This window comes from Dioscorea cayenensis, chromosome 7 (genome assembly GCF_009730915.1).
Source record: "Dioscorea cayenensis subsp. rotundata cultivar TDr96_F1 chromosome 7, TDr96_F1_v2_PseudoChromosome.rev07_lg8_w22 25.fasta, whole genome shotgun sequence".
NCBI lineage: Eukaryota > Viridiplantae > Streptophyta > Magnoliopsida > Dioscoreales > Dioscoreaceae > Dioscorea > Dioscorea cayenensis.
In genome coordinates, this window is record NC_052477.1 from 556,851 (window position 1) to 575,560 (window position 18,710).

General features: G+C 37.5%; 3 protein-coding genes across 4 annotated transcripts; 1 reads left to right on the forward strand and 2 right to left on the reverse strand.

Moving 5' to 3' along the window:
* Nucleotides 1-270: 270 nt before the first annotated feature.
* LOC120264316 lies at nucleotides 271-2,421 on the reverse strand. Its single transcript, XM_039272125.1, is given in 2 exon segments — nucleotides 271-1,364; nucleotides 1,366-2,421. Coding segments are annotated over 2 exon segments (1,956 nt in total). The 5' UTR covers nucleotides 2,305-2,421; the 3' UTR covers nucleotides 271-347.
* A 690-nt stretch (nucleotides 2,422-3,111) lies between these two features.
* On the reverse strand, nucleotides 3,112-5,077 carry LOC120264318 (peroxidase 5-like). Its single transcript, XM_039272127.1, has 2 exons — nucleotides 4,036-5,077; nucleotides 3,112-3,958 (listed from the first exon to the last, which is right to left on the reverse strand). Exons 1-2 carry the CDS (start codon nucleotides 4,246-4,248, stop codon nucleotides 3,194-3,196), a joined length of 978 nt encoding a protein of 325 aa, XP_039128061.1. The 5' UTR covers nucleotides 4,249-5,077; the 3' UTR covers nucleotides 3,112-3,193.
* Nucleotides 5,078-6,431: 1,354 nt separating this feature from the next.
* On the forward strand, nucleotides 6,432-16,004 carry LOC120264315 (kinesin-like protein KIN-12E). 2 transcript variants are annotated; one of them, XM_039272123.1, is made up of 31 exons: nucleotides 6,432-7,003; nucleotides 7,281-7,436; nucleotides 7,531-7,614; nucleotides 7,696-7,815; nucleotides 7,893-8,006; nucleotides 8,094-8,186; nucleotides 8,279-8,439; nucleotides 8,516-8,590; nucleotides 8,817-8,904; nucleotides 9,010-9,068; nucleotides 9,179-9,242; nucleotides 9,357-9,422; nucleotides 9,506-9,670; nucleotides 9,759-9,863; nucleotides 10,031-10,266; nucleotides 10,382-10,451; nucleotides 10,546-10,578; nucleotides 10,764-10,843; nucleotides 10,965-11,031; nucleotides 11,176-13,509; nucleotides 13,598-13,705; nucleotides 13,872-14,014; nucleotides 14,106-14,193; nucleotides 14,289-14,363; nucleotides 14,442-14,681; nucleotides 14,831-14,929; nucleotides 15,003-15,077; nucleotides 15,154-15,212; nucleotides 15,360-15,471; nucleotides 15,545-15,661; nucleotides 15,750-16,004. In XM_039272123.1, the coding sequence occupies exons 1-31, from the start codon at nucleotides 6,617-6,619 to the stop codon at nucleotides 15,843-15,845; spliced, it is 5,769 nt and encodes a 1,922-aa protein (XP_039128057.1). In that variant the 5' UTR covers nucleotides 6,432-6,616; the 3' UTR covers nucleotides 15,846-16,004. The 2 variants fall into 2 exon arrangements, with proteins under 2 accessions (XP_039128057.1, XP_039128058.1); XM_039272124.1 differs by lacking the exons at nucleotides 6,432-7,003; nucleotides 7,281-7,436; nucleotides 7,531-7,614; nucleotides 7,696-7,815; nucleotides 7,893-8,006 and having other exon boundaries at nucleotides 8,095-8,186; nucleotides 8,520-8,590.
* Nucleotides 16,005-18,710: the final 2,706 nt, after the last annotated feature.

The window sequence follows — 18,710 nt, forward strand, 5'->3', positions numbered from 1 at the left end:
ATTATAATTTTTTCTTTATATTTTCTAATTTTTGTTTACGCATAAGATGATTGTGATATCAAACTGAGATTATAAAACATAGCAAAATAATTTTTATAAATAAATTTTTATCTATTAATATTGAATAAAGTGGTTTAAATCTTAGTTTATGTGAAATAAAAGCGCAAATGTGTTAATAATAATAACTCTATATCCGCGTAAGAGGCTTATCTATATCTTAGTAATAACAAAATACATATATATTGTTTTTTTAATGAATCACACGCAGACTTCTTGAACATGATTGATAAATCCAACATTTTTCATTATTCAGTTTAAACATTATTGATGCAATGAGTTACATTGCGTTAAAGGTCACAAGTTAACCAAAGTGGCTCATCAAATTGCCCACGTAACTTGACACCCTCATTCTCAACCAAACTAAGTGACCCAATATCCAGGACCCCACCACCCGAGTACCATGCTGGCGTCCCATTCTCAAAACAGTTACATGTCAGCCTCTTCACCCCGGTCCCATCCACGCGTACAATGTACAAGTCCCCGTACGGCTGAAACTGATTAGGCACCGACACAGGCTCCGCCACGACCCCACCCAAGTTACCAGTAAAAAGCAGCCACCTGGAGTCCCCACTGAAGCACACGTGGTTGATCCTCTCCCTATCCACGTCATCCGACCCTTCCTCACCCGCCACGTGTACCCGTCGCAACCCCTTCCCGTCCGGCCCCACGAGATACACACTGAACACGGCCTGGTCCTCCGGGCAGTGACGGTTCGATGAGAACGCGATAAGCTTACCGTCCGGTGACCAACACGGCATCGTATCCACCCAATCACCGTCTGTTAACCGCCGTATCCCCTCCCCGTTTCCCGTTTCCCCTTCAACGGGGTCAACGATGTACAAGTTCTTCTGCCCCGTTCTGCCGGAACGGAAAACCAAAAACTTTCCGTCAGGCGAGCACGAGGGAAACGCATTGTTCCCCGTTTCCCCTCTCGTGAGTATCTTCACCTCCACTGGAACTTCATCACGACCGTCCACGAGATCATCGAGACTGAACTTGATCCGGGCGATCTGCACCGTTGCTTTGACGGACTCGAAGATGGGCCCCAGTGAAGTGTAGATTACTCCCTTCTCGGTTGGGCTCCACGTGGTGTAGAACGCCATGGAGTCTTTCAGAAGGGTCCATCCTTTAGAGCCGTCGGATTTGAGGAGCATTAATCCTGGGCCGTCCGTTAAATTGCCGTTGATGGCGATGAGGTCACCGTCGGGAGAGAATGCTGGGAAGGTGGCGGAGAGGCGGAGCATTTTAAGAGATTTCACCGGGGACGTGACTGGTTGGAGATGGGGCGTGACTGAGTCACCTGAGCGCTGACTCGCCTCGGAATCGGTGGTAGCCGAGCCGAGTCGAATCGTGAGAGAAGAACGGGTTGTAATGGTGGAGCTTCGGGTTTATAAGCTCGGTGACTTGGAGAAAGGTCTCCGATTCGAGATCGAAGATCTCGATTTGTGGAGTCCCTCCCTTGCGCCGCGTGGCGACGGCGAGCATTTTGCCGTCGTGGGTGGCCGCCGGCGTGAAGGCGTGCAGTCCTGGCGGTGTGATCCGACGTTCTTTGCCGGCGATGTCGAGATCCGCGGTCAGTTCCACACGGAATACGCTCCACCAGCCATCATCGGCGACGCGGTGGAAGAACAGCGTCGAGTCGCCGGCCCACGCAGGCCATCCGGCTCGCCGGGTGATCACCGTCCGGGTGGATGGATCGGAGGCTCTGAACACCACGATCTCCGTCTCCAGCTCGCGAAAATCGCCCGGCCATGGCTTGGACCCATACGAAGCCACGGCGATCAGATCGCCGGATCGGGACAAGGCGGGGCTTAGATCGGCAGAATCCGGCGGAGTGAGCCGGACGGTATCGCCGGTGTCAAGCCGGGTTGAGTAGACGGCGGCCCAGCTCTTGAACCAAGACGAAGGCTTCTCATGGGCGGAGACGAAGTACAGACGATCACCTCGTATCGTTGGCCGATCCTGGAAGAGGCTCTCAGAGATCGCCGGCAGCGATTCAGTTTTCCCGTCCGGCGAACCTGTCCGGAAAAGCCGAGACGAGCCCGTTCGCTCGGAGACGAAGACGACGGCCTCGCCGCCATCATCGACGAACTCGCCGTTGTAATTGACGGAGACGCCGTCAGTGTGTCGGAATTCCTCTAGAACTGAATCGGACCGGCAGTTAACGGTGACGGAGAAGACATCAAAGCCGTAGATTGGCAATCCAAGCGTGGAGAACGCGATGATCCCTTGCGGTTCTTCCATTTGGAGTGAGGTGTGTGTGTGGAGCTTGTGAGAGTGTTTTATAGCCGCACATCTCGGGAGAGGTTTGATCTTATCTTGATCACAAACACGTTAGCTTATTCGCCGTCTTCATTCGTTTTCAGGTCACCTGCTCACCTTACTTTCTTGTTTCTTTAATTGGTTTATAATAATTATATAATTAATCTGTGTTTTCTTGCTTGATAGAGTACAAAAGCTGAGTTGGAGGAATCTCGTCATGGTTCAATGAGTTCACATTTGTTAGTCAAAATTAGATTTATTAAAATGCTAAAAACGTGACTTCCTCGTTACTTGGTTCGTTCTTAATCTTATCATTGTCGTCTAATTATGCTTACAATTTATGTAGTTTTAATCCACATATTATTTTTTTTTTCTTCACTATTTGGTACAGTTTATGTTTAACCTTGCTAAGTAATCACCATAGTCGTGCACAGATTAAGAATTAATCATCAATGCAGAATTTGGATTTGAATTTAATATCTTTTTATTGTTTTTTTTGTTTTTAATAATAAAACCAACTACTGATAGTAGGCTACCGGTCTTTTAATGTAATTGTGATTTGTTATTGGATTAGTTCTATCAATATCAGTAATGCAAAATGCTGACTGACATGCCACTATTTTGTGACTGATGGGTAGATAAAATTTCATTTATTAAGGTATTCATGAAAAGAATGACAAAGCTCACAAATTACACTTATTATATATTTCAGGGAAGAGCACCATGCATGGGAGTTCATTCACCAATGCAGAGCACTGCCTTCCTGCAAACAACTTCAACAAAACCAAAAAGTATTGTAAGATAGACACTCATATTTATACTTGCATACAATTACTGAACATATATTGATGTCCTGTTTCTCTGAAACTAATTAGTTGACAACCCTGCATTTCTTTCTGATCTCACCCTGATTTCCAGTGAGCACCTCAATGGATCCCATGCGCACCATTGCTGCAGCAAACTTAGCAGACCAAGCTCGGTAATTCTTCGCATTCATCGTCACCGTGTTCGCCGTCTCTGGACTACCCTCCAAAGTCTGATCAGAGGTAAGCAACCCTCTCTTATACTTCAAGTTCTTATAGTACTGATTATCCAATCTAGTAGGTGTCACATTGTCTAGAAAAACATTAGGATCATTGCTGCTACCTTGTGGGCATTTGGTTTTCAAAAAAGCAGCAAATTGAGGGTCAATTGATGGATCTTGAGGATGAGTTGAATTGAAAGCATAGAGCCTGGGTGAGAAAGAAGAGCAATGGGATACACCAATAGAATGAGCACCAGAGAGAGTGACCATTTCATCAGCTGACAAACCTTTGTTAGCAAAGTTACCAATGAGTTGTTTAGCATTGAAGTTAGGAGCAGGGAGGTTTTGAATGACCTCTGAATCAATAGATATTCTTCCATCTCGCCTTCCGGCGGGGACATTGTAGTTAATACCACCAACATAGTAGGAAGCATCACGAGCCGCAAAGGCGAGGATATCGGCGCAGGAGACTGTGTTCGGGCAGTAAGCTTCGAGCTTCGCCTTTATTTGATCAATTACTTCAAACCCCTTTAGACTAGGATTGTTTGGAGGAGCATCTTTCTCTGCTTTGTTGCTGGCAGTAGAGTCTATCAATACCGAACCATCACAACCCTGTCCATTGGATTACATAGCATTAATATATATATATATATATATGCGAGTATTTGAATGTGTTTATAGATAGATACCCTGACAAAGCAGTCATGGAAATGCATCCTGATGATGCTAGGAGCAACAGTAGGATTGTAACGGATGAAGTTGGCCATTGTTTGTCTGATGATCTTCTCAGCTCCCTTGCACTCGTATTTATAGTAGCCTAGTTTCAGTGAAGCTGATGAAGAACCTGGAATTATAGCCTGCATGGCCATCAAAGCTAGCAAGAAAACTAAACCTGTCCTCATTATCTTTTCTCTCTTATCTTTAGACACTGAGATCAAGAAGAAGTAGAAGTGATGAATGAAAGAAGATGATTTGCATTGGAATTTATAGCAGTTGATAATTGGTATTTAAACTACAACGTGATGAGCATAGTTCAAAAGCTTGACCCCTTCCTCCCCCTTGCTTTATGGCTTGTTTGATTAAATTTGTACAACTAGTGCAAGCAAGCAAGCAAACCGTGTTTTTGTTAGCATGTTAAAATATATGTAAATATTGATTAATTCTCCATTTGGCAAGAAGCGTGGTGGAATAAGGAAAACTACAAACAAACAGAAGGGAGGAAAGAGGAATTTGGAGAATTTTAAATGGAATTCTAGGTGGTATTTATATTTCCATGATAGATCTGTTTGATTTTTTTTTTAATATATATATGTATATATTGTATTTTAAAGAAGAAAATATGGGTGTGTTAGAGTTGACATGGAGAGTTTAATTTTTTTTATATAAAAAAAAAAAGAAATTGATAGTTTGGTCATTGGTGAATTAAGTTAGCGAGTGTCTCAGTCTGCTTGGAAAGGATCAACTTTGTACGTGCATACGGCTGTTATGCACTATGTCATAGAAAAATAATTTACTTTTCTTGCACATAATGGTTAGCTCATTCTCTTGCTCATAGTTGAGTCGGTGAAAATCTTAGAAATATGAAGAAAAAAAAACAACTAAAGGAATGACCTTATATTTTCATGATCTTCCGAAGTTATGTAAAATATAAAAATATCTTGTATCTTTGATCTTTATATATATTTTATCATGTATCTATCTATCCGGGTGCAGGCTACTTCTTTGATATCTCTTGTATCCTTGAAGTCGTTTAATGCTTTCTTTTCTTTTGGTTGGGGTAGTTGTATACTTGTATGTCATCCCACTCCTGATGGATGTTTTTGCTTTTCATGTACTGGTTTATCCATTTTTTTAAATATGTATATTACAAGTAGTAAAATTTTTAATATTGTTATGGTAAAGGTTACTTTAATAAGTGTAATTTATCAAAAGGTTAATTATGATTGTTATATATGTAAAATGTTGTTGTTGTTATTTTTTTTTTCTAAATATATAGACTAAGTAGTGATTTGATTTTATATTTGAATCATTAATGCTGGTATAATATAATAAGAACATAGTTTTTTTAAGATGAAAAAAAGAGGGTTGGTTGTGTTAAGAATTATTATTACCAGAACCGAGTTGGTAGGTATGCTAAGTCAATTTTGAGGTTCAATCTCATAATGTGTAAATTGTATTAAAAATACTAGAGTTGGTATAATCTTTTTCAATGTCAAACGTTATGCTACTTATGAAAATGAAATAACAAAAGTATATAAAGTATATTGATTATTTGGAAATATATAAATAAAAATAAATATTTAGACGAAATGTTAATTAATTGTTTTTAGTAAATAAAAAATAACATATTTAGATGTCCAAAAGTAGTTTTTAATTAATTTAATATTTTGTTTGGTCCATTATCAAGGCATTCAAAAAAATTGGCTCGAAGTAGTCTAATCAGGTTGATTGGGTCACAATTTATTTATTTTTTTGTCTCAAGAAAAAATTGTAATTAATTTGTTTCCTGCTTCCCTATAATCAAAGATTCATTATACCACTACAACTACCGTTACACTAATATCTTTTATGGTGGAGTTAATATAACAAATAACAATTTGAGTATGAATTTATTTAATTTGCTTTTTTTTAATATTTTGAATAGATAGTGATTTTTGTGATAACATGTATATATCAACTTTCAAAATAATTATTAATATTTTTTCATTGAATGGGCAACTTTACAATTTTTTTCTTAAGAATTATTAACGGAAAAAGATTTAAAAATACAAACTACTTTATTAGAGTGGTTTTTATAATTAAAAAAAAAAAATTGTCTGTATTCACATAATGCAAACAAATAAATTTATATAATAAATAAAAAATATATAAAAATATATAGATTGTTAAAAAAAATTCAACAGAACAATTTTTATTCCAAATGCCAGCATTTTTTATTAAAAAATAACACATTTTTTTCCATTGAAGCTGGTGCTGGTGCTACCAAAAATCTAATTAAATATAATTCTTTTTTATCAAAATAAAAAAATTATATAATTTATATATATATATATATATATTTATTTATAAACTATATATCCATCAAAGGCTCAATTATTATTAAACGACCATTTCTTCACTCACTTCAAATTTGAATTCGAGCGCAGTCACTGACCACTCTTTCTCTCTCCCTCTCTACACCAACAATGGCGGAATCTCGCCGTCTCTCCTCTCCAATGCCTTCGGTTTTCTAGGGTTCCATCTCGATTCTTGATCGGAGTCATCTCCACCATGATGTTCTCCACTTCCAAGCGAACCAGCTCCAGACCAAAGCCCATTGAAAGCATCGAGAATGATGGCAAGAACACTAGAGACTCCCTTCCTCTCCCACCTTTCAGATCCCCTCTAATCTCCATCCAGGACCCCTTCCAGACCTCTCTGACACCCAGATCTGCGCCGGCCACTCCGGCGAAGTCGTTTTCCAGGGCTCATGTTGGGAATTTGAGCTCGGGAACTAGTAATGGCGGGCATTCTCATCAGGGAGTGGCGGCAAGGGATAAGGGTAGCTTGTCCCGGACTCCGAGGGGGATAATCGATTCCAAAGCTTTAATGCCGGTTCACGTCCCGCATTTTGAGCTCAGTGAAGACCCCTCCTTCTGGAACGATCACAACGTGCAGGTTTGTGCTTTCTTTCCCTTCCTGCTGAGTTATGACTCCATGCGTTCTGCTGAGAAAGTTGAGATTTTTATTAGGATTTCATTCAATTAACTAATGCTCTCTTGCAAAAAAGGAACCTTTTTGGCTGTATGTCAATGCAGTGTGTTACAATAATTGCTAGTGAACTCTCGAAAAAAAATGGTTCCTTTTTTGAGGATTATGGTTGTACTTCAGTGCAATTTAAGTACGCTACATGAGTTAATGCTTTCATTTATCATATAATGGATTATTGCTGCAGATTTTGATAAGAGTTCGGCCAATTAACAGTGCTGAGTCGGGCTCCCAAGGTAACACCAGATGCTTGGTGCAGGAGAGCTTGCAGACAGTGGCATGGACAGGGCATCCCGATACCAGATTTACATTTGATCATGTAGCATGCGAGACCATTTCTCAGGTGCTGAACTATGGGTGCTATATTGTTGTGATGGACGATTCTCTTCAAACTTATAGCCTGACCAAATGGATATGTGTTGCTATGTGTTAAACAGGAGAAGCTCTTCAGAGTTGCTGGACTGCCAATGGTTGAGAATTGCATGTCAGGATATAATAGCTGTATGTTTGCATATGGTCAGGTAGGTCCATCCATGGCTCCTTTTTCTATTTCTAGGATGGTATGTAGCAGTTCCATTATGACTGTTAAATGTTTTCTGCAGACTGGCAGCGGAAAGACATATACTATGATGGGGGATTTTCATGAGATGGACAATACGCTCAGTGAGGATTGTGGGATGACTCCTCGAATCTTCGAGTATCTATTCATGAGAATAAAGCAGGTGGGTTCTATTGATGATGCTACACCTGAAACATAAGCTTCTTCCAGTTAGTTTTGAAGTCTTTATTTGCAATACAGGAAGAGGGGGCTAGAAATGATGAGCAGCTGGAGTATAGTTGTAAGTGTTCCTTCCTCGAGATCTACAATGAGCAGATAACAGATCTCCTTGAACCATCATCTACCAATCTGCAGGTTAATTGATTACCATGGCCTATCCATTCTTTAGTTCATGAATTCATCTATTTTTTTTTTTTTTAAATGTTCGCTTCCATGCCATAGCTGAGAGAAGACATGAAGAAAGGTGTTTATGTTGAAAATCTCAAGGAATGCGAAGTATCTTCTGTCAAGGATGTCCTTGAACTTCTTCTAAAGGTTTTCTTTACTTCTCCTCAAGTAACATTGCCTATTCTGCTACTACTATTATGAAGAGTGACTTGATACTTAATATTTCTTTAACTTGCCAGGGAGCTGCAAATAGAAAAATTGCGGCAACCCGCATGAATAGTGAGAGCAGTCGCTCCCACTGTGTTTTCACCTGCATCATTGAGAGCCGATGGGAGAAAGACTCATTGCTACACCTTCGATATGGACAGCTGAATTTAGTGGACCTTGCTGGTTCAGAGAGGTTGCTTCTGCAATTCTAATATTCTTATATTCAAGATCTCTGCTTGTAGTATACTTAACAAATTAACCTTGATTAGGCAGAAAAGCTCTGGTGCAGAAGGAGAGCGTTTGAAGGAAGCTGCAAATATCAATAGATCCTTATCAACTCTTGGGTAAAATTTCTGAGTACCAGGAAGTATCATAATAGACCATATGCTCAAACATCTCTCTGCATTGTTAAATGGTTTCACTTTTACTTGTGGACATGAGGTTGTAAGGTTTTATCAGGAATCTTTGCTGACCAGTATCATGAGAAAGTGACACAAACAAGCAATTTGTCATCATTTAAAACTGAATTTATTAAATTTAAACTGATTCATTTGTCCTGTTATTTCCCAGACTAGTAATAATGACGCTGGTCGATGTAGCAAATGGGAAAAATCGTCATGTTCCTTACAGGGATTCTAAGCTCACTTTTCTTCTTCAGGTTGGAACCAGCCGTGACATGTTTATTGACACTACACAATCATGTTTCACTCTGTAACTTTTGTCATTTACGAAGACTAAAGTGATGCTTTGCATCTTATCTCAGGATTCCCTCGGTGGAAATTCCAAAACAACAATTATAGCAACTGTCAGCCCATCAATCTGGTCTTTTTCTCTCTTTAACTCTCAGTGTACTTCTCCAAATTACTATTCTTCCAGTTTTAAACTGTATTTGATATTATGTTGCTAATCAACGAAATTATTTAATCATGCAGCTCGGCGGGTGAAACACTGAGCACTTTAAAGTTTGCCCAACGTGCCAAGCTAATACAGAACAATGTAAACTGAGTGGTGCACCTTTCCAAGATATTTTCTTAGTACTTATCAAGCAGATAAGCAACCTGTTACATCTCTTTAGTAGAGTTTTTGATTTGCATATCTTATCTCATCCAGGCTAAAGTGAATGAAGATGCTTCAGGAGATGTAATGGCTTTACAGCAACAAATACAAAAACTGAAGGTTTAAAAACATATCCAGAAGTCTTTCTGGTTTTGCACTAGTTTTCATTGAGATGAACAAGCTTGTTTTTCTACTTCAAACAGGATCAGGTGGTCTTTCTCATCAAGCATCAGAATATCCAGAGGTTCCCGGGTCATTTATCTACGAGTCTTGAGCAAGTCAATTTGCACGATTGTCATGATGATCATGTTTCTTCTCAAAATGGTAATCCTGGTGCTCTCAAAGATCCCAGCCTCCTAAATGAAAAGGTGTCCTCTAATTTCTTTCAATGAATTTTTGGTGGGCATGCAATCTTTTTACTCAAGAAATTCCTAACTGTTAATCCTTCAAAGACAGATTGAATTCCTGGAAGCTGCTTTAATTGGCTCTTTACGAAGAGAGAAAATGGTAGAGGCTACAGTGAGGAGATTAGAAGCTGAAATTGAGCACATGAACAGATTGGTATTTACTGCTTTTCATTGACTTCTTACTTTTTATTTCATGTACAAGTAATTTCAGTGGATTTGGAAAGGACTATCAATGTGTAGAAATTGTGGTATCTTACAAAACTCTAATTCCACTGTGTTTCGTATCCCGTGAATGATCTTTAGCTTCTATAATGCTTGTAGATCCACCAAAGGGAAGATGATGCCCAGCATATCAAAGCCATGTTGAGATTCCGAGAGGAGAAAATTAAAAGACTGGAAATGCTTGCTGATGACTTGTTATCTTCTGATGGATATCTCATGGAGGAAAAAATTTCCCTTTCTGAAGAGAATAAGTTATTGCGAGAAAGAATAGATAGGAACCCAGAGTTAACTCAATTTGCCCTGGAAAATAAAAGACTGTTGGAGCAACTTAGAGTGTAAGTGGCATGCATTATTTTGACAGTATGATTATAAATTCTTTTATAGGTTGTCCTTATGCTTACAGTCATGTACATGGATTATTTTTTTTTAATGGATTCCTTCTGGGATTAGGTTTCAAGAATTCAATCAAGAAGGAGAACGTGACATGCTATTAACTGAAGTCTCTCATTTGCGCAATCAGGTAGGCAGGACAATGCCCTGTTTAACTTGTATCTCCATTTCTGGTTTCATGTTTAATTGAATCATATCTGACATTTGATATTGTATTTTTCTAGCTTTACAATGTCCTTGAAGGAAAGCTTGCTCAGGTTAGTAGCTTGAGTTGAAACAATTGAATCATTTGGTCTTTTTGATTAGCAGAGTATTTCATCATTTGTCGTTTCAGATTTCTCATTAAAAAAAAAACTAAAGAATTTGTACGCATATGCAGGTCACTCCTGTTTGACATTTAACATTTATTACTAAAATACTGACAACTTCTTGATTTTTATAGGATGATGAGATTGTGAAAGAGTTGGAGAGATGCCAGGAGCAATTGAATGATTGCCTAGAAAAGAATGTTATGCTCACTAGGTAGGGAACTGCTCCATATGATTAAATTTTCTGTTCATATGTGAAATTTTCTTCCGGTGTTTGTCCTGATGAATGAATTTCATAGAATTGGGTTATTATTTTTCATGTTTTATTTCAACAGAGAAATTGACTATTTAAGGAACCAACTTACACTTAACATGGAACTTGAGGAGTCCTCAGTAGAAAAGGTAAGAGGCACTCAGCTTTGCTAAGTTCTCCTAGTAAGCTACGCTATTTATGGGTGGAAAAATAATCTTTCCTGAGTAAATATTTGCTAAAATACGTTTCACTAAATATAAACATAGTGATCTGGGAATATTTCATTTATGCAGTTGAAAATTGTGAAGGAGTTGAGCAGTGGAGAATTTTTAGTTGATGCTTCACAATCTCAGCATTCACACTTGACTGTGAAGCTAGATAACCCCAAGGGTGGAAGTTACTTCTCACAGAAACTATTAGGAGGAGATGAACATAAAATTATGGAGCTTATGGAAGACGAGCTTGACACACTAATGCTAGAAGTTGATGTAAGGGACACAAATGAGAATGATCAACTTCACAAAAAATTATGCTATCTTTTACAAGAAAATATTAGACTCTCTGATCTTGTTGCTGCCAAAGATGCTGAAATCAGTGCAGTTTCTGAGGAGTGGGAGAGGGCAATTATTGATTTAACAAGCTTACTTGTAGATGGCTATCAGTCACTAGAAGATGCACATGATCACATTGGGAGTGTTATAGAGTCATTTCCTCAAAGGCACGCCTGGATCAACGGACGTGTGGAGAGGGCAATAAAAGCCCTTATTGAGAAAGAAAGGTTGATTTCTGACCTTCAAAAGAAGCTTGAAGATGCACAGCAAATGGGGCTGGAAATGAGATCAAAATTGGACTCGTTAAGAGGAGCAACACTGGCTATAACAGAAGTTCAACAACTTGAGAATGATGCGCATTATAAAGAACTTATACATATGAGAAGGTTGCTGAATGAGAAGATGCCTTCTCTTCATAAATTAGAAAACAGTTCTACATGCATGGGAGAACACAATAGGAAGGAGAACAGTTCAAATACTGTATTTTCAGAAATGAGAAATTATCTTCATACAAATGCAGGAATTGATGAATTTAATAGTGATGAACTTGCCAATGGATCACCTCAATTCAAGGAAACAGATCATGTTGGGGGCTGTGATCTGGCTGGGCAATCCAGTGAAATAACTCCCATGGATATGGAGGACAGAACTGAAGAAGCTGATATCTCAAAGGTAGATTTCTCAGTTGAACGTGAGCATAATAGTGGTAGATGCCTAGGAAATTCTAAAGAAAATGCATGTGAAAGCATTCAGGCAGACTTGCTTTTTAGATTCGAAGAAGTTCAAGGAATTATGGAAGAGGCTGAGTTTATGCTAAATGCTTTGCTGAAAGCAAATGAAGATTCAAAACAAGAAACAAATATGTGGAGACGAGCAAGTGAGCAGTTGTTGGCAGAACAAAACACACTGGTTGAAGAAGTTCAACGGTTGGAGGCATCTATTTCTTCTCAGGATACACAAGCAGGACTGCTAGTCGACCAAATTCATGCAAGCTTAAAAGAAGTTGTCGCATCATCAACATCACTGGAAGAATCCATTCAAGAAATCCAAAGAATCACAAGAGAAAAACTTGAGTTGGTTCGCACTGATATTTTATCTGTCAGACTACAAATTTTGCAGTGCATTAGCTCTTCAAGATCATGGATGGAAGAGATGTTATCAGAGATAATGAAGCGAGATTTTGAATTATTTGTTGTCTCGACCTGTCATATAAGAGCGTTTCTTCAGCAAAGTATGATTCTGAATACAGAGCAAACTGTTCACAACCATCCCGAGCAGACACTATCACGGTGGAGAGATAGTAGCATGTCAGTGAATGTTTCTCAAGCAGTCTCCAAGGTTCATGCTGGATCTGTTTCCACAATTCAATGTGACGAAAATATTTTGCTCAAAGAAGCATCCCAAGATGTATTCAGTTCCAAAGAGGTGAAGTATTTCCTTTCAGAAAGAAGTGCTGAAGATGCAAATAATGTAGTAAGGAATACTTCAATGAATGAGGAGTTGGCTCGGAAACATGATCTGGTGGAAGGGCTCCTCTTTGATATTAGATTATTACAAGAGTCTGCTACCAATGTAAAGGGCATGAAAGACGAAACTGATAAAATTGCCTTATCTCTGGAAGTGATTAGGGCTAAACTTGTTATTAAGACTGCTCAGGTTGATGACCTTTTGGTTCAGCAACAAGGTCTGGAAGCTCGGCTGATTGAAAGTGAGACTGCACTTTCCAGTACAAGATCTGAATTGGAACAATCCCAGGAAACCTTAGCTACACTATCGTATGAAAACTCAAGATTGAGAATGTTGTTGGAAGATGCATATTTCCAGAAGTCACAAACTGATGAGTTGTTGAAAGATGAGAAGAAGGTTATTGAAGGTTTAGAGAAGGAAATTCTTTCAATGAATACTTCTATTGAGGCAAAGGATCTCTCATCTGTTGAGGAAGTTATGGATGAATTAAGAATGTTAAGTAATGAAAGGGATCACTTGCGGGCAGAGATTGTTGCTTTGAATGATAAGCTTGAGATGGCAAGTGCTTTAGCTGATGAAAATGAAGCCATTGCTGTGGAGGCCCGTCAGGTGTGGTTTTCTATATAAACCAAACTGCTCTTGTTTGTCCTTGGCTTGATGTCTCCCTCTAAAGTTGACACAACATTTTATCTTTCAGGTTGCTGAAGCAAGTAAAATTTATGCCGAAGAGAAGGAAGAGGAGGTTAAGGTTCTCGAGCGTTCTATTAATGAACTAGAGAGCACTGTAGAAATCCTAGAGAAGAAGGTAGTCTTAAGATTCTTTGTTCTTCTAGAAATTCTTTGGTCTCTTTTTTAGTATTAAGAGATCTTCATTGTCTTACAACAAAAACAATTCTCTATTTTCATCGAGTGTGTTCAAGCCATGAGTGCTCTCAACTTCTAATGTCAAGATTTTCATTGACTGTTATCAGGTGAATGAACTCCAAGAGGAAGCAGAAAGTCACAAGTTGGTAAGAAGAGATTCAGAACTAAAAGTTCAAGCTCTCTCACAGAGAATGCTCACAGTAGAAGGCATCGCTGGAAATTTAATGGCAGAGGATTTTCAGTTGTCAAGGTAAAGTAGTTTCTTCACATTGCAGTATCTTTAATGATAAAACAGCAGGAAAATTCTTAAATATCTCACAAAATACAGAATTATAATGCAGGCATTCAGATGGCGAGGTTGCTGAACTTTTTGAAGCAAGAAAGTGTATTGAGGAGCTTGAAACAGAAATAGCTTATAAAGAAGAAGAGGTTTAACTCTAACCTGATCATACTGTAGTTTTCTTCTTCTAACATTTAGCCATCGGTTATTTGTATTAACATTTCTGTTCCTTCTGTTTATAAAGAACAAACAGTATAGAGATCACATCACTGAACTGCTTCTACATTCTGAAGCCCAATCATCATTATACCAAGAGAAGGTATGAATTATTATTGCACGCTAACTCACTTTAAATGAACTCTACAAGTTCTAAACTGTTGTTCTTATTGAGTGACAGTTCAAGGCATTGGAGGATATGATTTCTGAGTTTAAAGCGGATCCTCCACCTTCCAAAACTACTGCCTCAGTTACCAGTAGAGGAGAGAAAACACCATTGAGAACAAGACGTTCTGGGTCACCATTCAGATGTATATCAAATTTGGTTCAACAGATGAGTTGTGAGAATGACCAGGAATTATCTATTGCTAGAACTCGCATACAAGAACTAGAATCACTTGCTGCCAACAGGCAAAAAGAGGTACTATACTATGTTCTTTTCCTAGCTTCTTATGAATCTTATGCATTAATGTCTCAGGAAAACCAGTTACACTCGTCACTTTCCTACCTCCTACCCTTCCTATCATCTCAATTGTGGTCTACCTAATTTTATTTGTGATGATTATGCAGATATGCATGTTAAGCGCAAGATTGGCGGCAGTTGATAGCATGACACATGACGTAATTCGAGACTTGCTTGGAGTCAAACTGGACATGACTAATTTTGCTGTAAGTTATTTAAACAACTGATTAAATTTTCATAGTGCCCGAGAATTTTAACCAATTTCTTTTTTATATTAAGAATTTGATAGATGAAGAACAGCTAGAAAACCTGGTAGAGAAAGCTCAGCAGCAAGCTGGAGAAACAGAAGAGAAGGTGCTATATGCTTAAGAACAGTTTGTCACTGTTGCCATTAAACGGCCATAATTAATCTAGTGCTTTGCTGTGTTAGGAGAACGAGATTTTGAATCTGAAGGATCAAATTGATGATCTCCTCTTGGAAAGGAACAGGTGAGGTTTCATTCAAACTTCAAATTTCAAATATGAATGACTAAATCAAGAACTGGGCTCTACAAACATAAAGAATATATTTGGCATGGAATTGATAATTATTCGACTAATTTAGCTAATGAAACAATGACTAATATTGCTTACCAGTTGGCTGGAAGAAATTAATCAAAGGAAAGTTGAAATGCTCACTTGTCAAGTGAAAGTTGAGAGGCTTCAACAGCGCGATCAACTCCTCACAGCGCAAAATGAGATGCTGAAGGTACTCTTGATTTGTTTTCAGTCTTTTAGTTGTTTGTTCGAGCAAGCTCTTTAATTGCATTGTCACTCTACAGTTAGACAAAAAGAACCTGCATCGGAAGATTGCACAATTGGATGAAACAATAAAGAAACTGGCCGGGCCTCAAAGTATAATCCGAGATCAAATACAGCAACCTATAAACACAAGAAGGGTAATAATTTATTTTTATTATGCAAGTCTTGTTCATCTATGTTCATGTTTCATTTACTGTTAGAATGATCAGAAAACTGTTACAACAGGCATCTGGTTTTATGAGAGTTGACAGTGATGAGTTGCAGCGGAGGAGTGCAACACCTTGTCGATCAAATGTTCGACCCCAATTTGATCAACATTGATGTTGAATGTTGATCTTCATATGGATACACACGATTCCTGTAAAATAGCATAGTTGTAAATGAGTGTTTTTTTTTAATAATTAATGATTAAATTGAATGTATTTCAATGTGATTATAACTATGCTACGAGCAAGATAATGAGCAATGGTGCATTTCAGCCAGGTTTCAATAGTCCAAGAAATTATTTTTTATTTTTTTAAAATGATTTACTGGCATTTATTATCATCATGTTCAATGAATTATATGAAGTAAAAGAGGAAATTATACTAATATGAATAAAAAAAATCATAATGATATTATGATATGCACGTTTGTCATGTCACCTTGTTTTTGACACGTGACAATTTTAAAATACAATGAAAAAAATAATTATTATGACAACAATAAATTAAAAATAATTTTAATTCTAAAAAGCATGCACATTGTCCAATGCTAATGGAACCTTATATGGCATTAACCCAGTAGAATATTCTATTTAGTCCCTCTAATATAGTCTGTCTGTCCTTTTGATCTCTCTAATATGATTTGTTCCTAATAATTTCTTGTATTTTAATTTTTGAGAAATATAAGTCACTCTTTTTAATATAATTTATCACTAGGAGATCTTTATGAGAGCTTCCATTTCTCAAAAATTAAAATATAGAGACCTCCTAGGGACAAATCATATTAGAGGACCAAAAAGACAGACTGACTATATTAAAGAGACTAAATAATATATTCTACCTATTAACTATGATATTTCTTCCATGACTTCACATCTAAAACCAATACTATTTAAATTAGAAACTAACTCTAATCAAAGGAATTTGAAATTTGTATCGATTATTACCTAATGAAGAGAATTTCAAAATCTTTATACAAGTCTAATTATAGCTGTATGATAATCTAAATAAAGTAACTATCATGCTTTCATAGACTTTTTTAACTTGAATTTGACACGGTAACCAGAGAACAAGAATACTTAAGACTGGATTAATTGTATTTTGAATTAACATTTGCTTGTATTATAAACAGTTAAGAGGATCTGAGGCTTAATCGGAGTTGACTGAGGTTAGCATCTAATGTCACAAAAAATACTCTTACGAGTTATTTTTTGCTAATTTTATTTTATTTTATTTTTTTGCTTTGCACATGGTTTAGATTTTAGCTATTATTCGAGCGTTATTAAATGAAATCATCCGTGGGAATGTAGATCAGTTCACTGAAGTGCAGATTAGATAATTATTTATATTTGAGTTTTTTTTTTTAAATTTTCTCTGTTTGTTGATAAAATTTTTCATATGATATCAGTAATTTTATAATACCTCAAAATGTGAGAGGGGGCTACGGAAGATTATGGAAATTTTATTTGCAAATAGAGGGTAAATCTGATTTTTATTTGGGTTTTGTTTTTTATAGTTTGGATTCTAATGTTTTTACAAATTGCAGGGTCTGACCAATTTTGAAAAGGTATAATATTTTAGTTGGTCCCTTTACTTTTTCTCTCTCTCGGCTTTTATTTAAACGCCCTCGATAGTCTTTCATTTGAACGCTGTCTCACTTGGCTAGAGACGTCTTCAGCTCTCTACTTAGAATATACCCACTTAGCTCCCATGCGAGCATATTTTTAAAAAGTAGAGACCCATGTAGAGATTTTTAACTAAGTGGCACATTTTCAAAAATAGGAGGACTAGTCTGGAGCATTTCCGAGTAGAGTACTCAAAAAAGGAGAGATAGAAAAGATACTGACTATTTTTCAGCGATTATAACTTTTGAAAAATATTGTCCCCTTTTTAAATCAAGTCTTCCCAGAGATTTTTTTCAGGCACGACATCCGAGCGAGAGATATTGGATGGTATGTGTTTTTAATACTTTTATTAATTAATGGATTAGAGGAACAATTATTGATATTATTATATTAATCTGATGTTATTGATGCAGGCTAGCCTGTTAATGGAAGTTTACTTATTGAATTACACAATAATTCGTGGGAAGACACCGCCGCCGGAATTTGTAGAAAACATCAATCGTGTTTCCGAAATCATAAATGGTTATTGTAAATCGCCTAGAGACTTCAGAGCACTGTGTGCCGGGTTCACAGAGTGGTTCCCGAGTCACGCAGCAGTGCCGTCGGGTGATTCCCGAAAGACTAGCACAAGACGCAAGAAAAGTGTCGGTTCACTGTGGTGGTTCCCAAACAGCAGCTGGTGCCCCATCGCCACCTCAAAATCCGACGGCTCGGGGATAGAATAAGTATTTTTTTTTATTAAAATGAAAAAAATAATCTTATTCTAAATTTCATTTTTTATCATTAAATTTTAGGTGGAAGGGATTTACCCTACTTGATGATATGCTTAGCCATAATGGCTATTTGTGCACAGATTCTGACTTCTGCCGTGGAGAAGATTTGGACAGTGATCTTTATCCTGTATGCTTGCATGTATTTGACATTTTGTGTGATTTACTTACATATTATGTCTGCGGTGGAAATTATAGGAAAGGTCCAAAGTACGGCTACTAAGGTGCCTGCATGCCTTTGTACCACACTTTTGTTTTCCTTAGCATTTGGAAAAAGGAAAAGTGTTACAGTGGATCCCAATTTGTGTTGGGTAAGGGTGGACATGGGCCGGACTGGATCGAGTCCGACTTGACTCGAGCCATGTTTCTGCTAAATTGCTTTGATTCAAACTCCCGACCCATTTGATTATCATTAGCCCTGCGCCCAAAATTTCAACCCAACCCTAAAAATAACTAATTTTTATGAAATAATTGAAATAACTAAATAAAACTACTACTACAACCCCTAAAAATCAAACATTTAAAAAAATACAATACAAATATTATAAATGTCAAATAAATTTATATAAATAAGTAGAATATTATCAA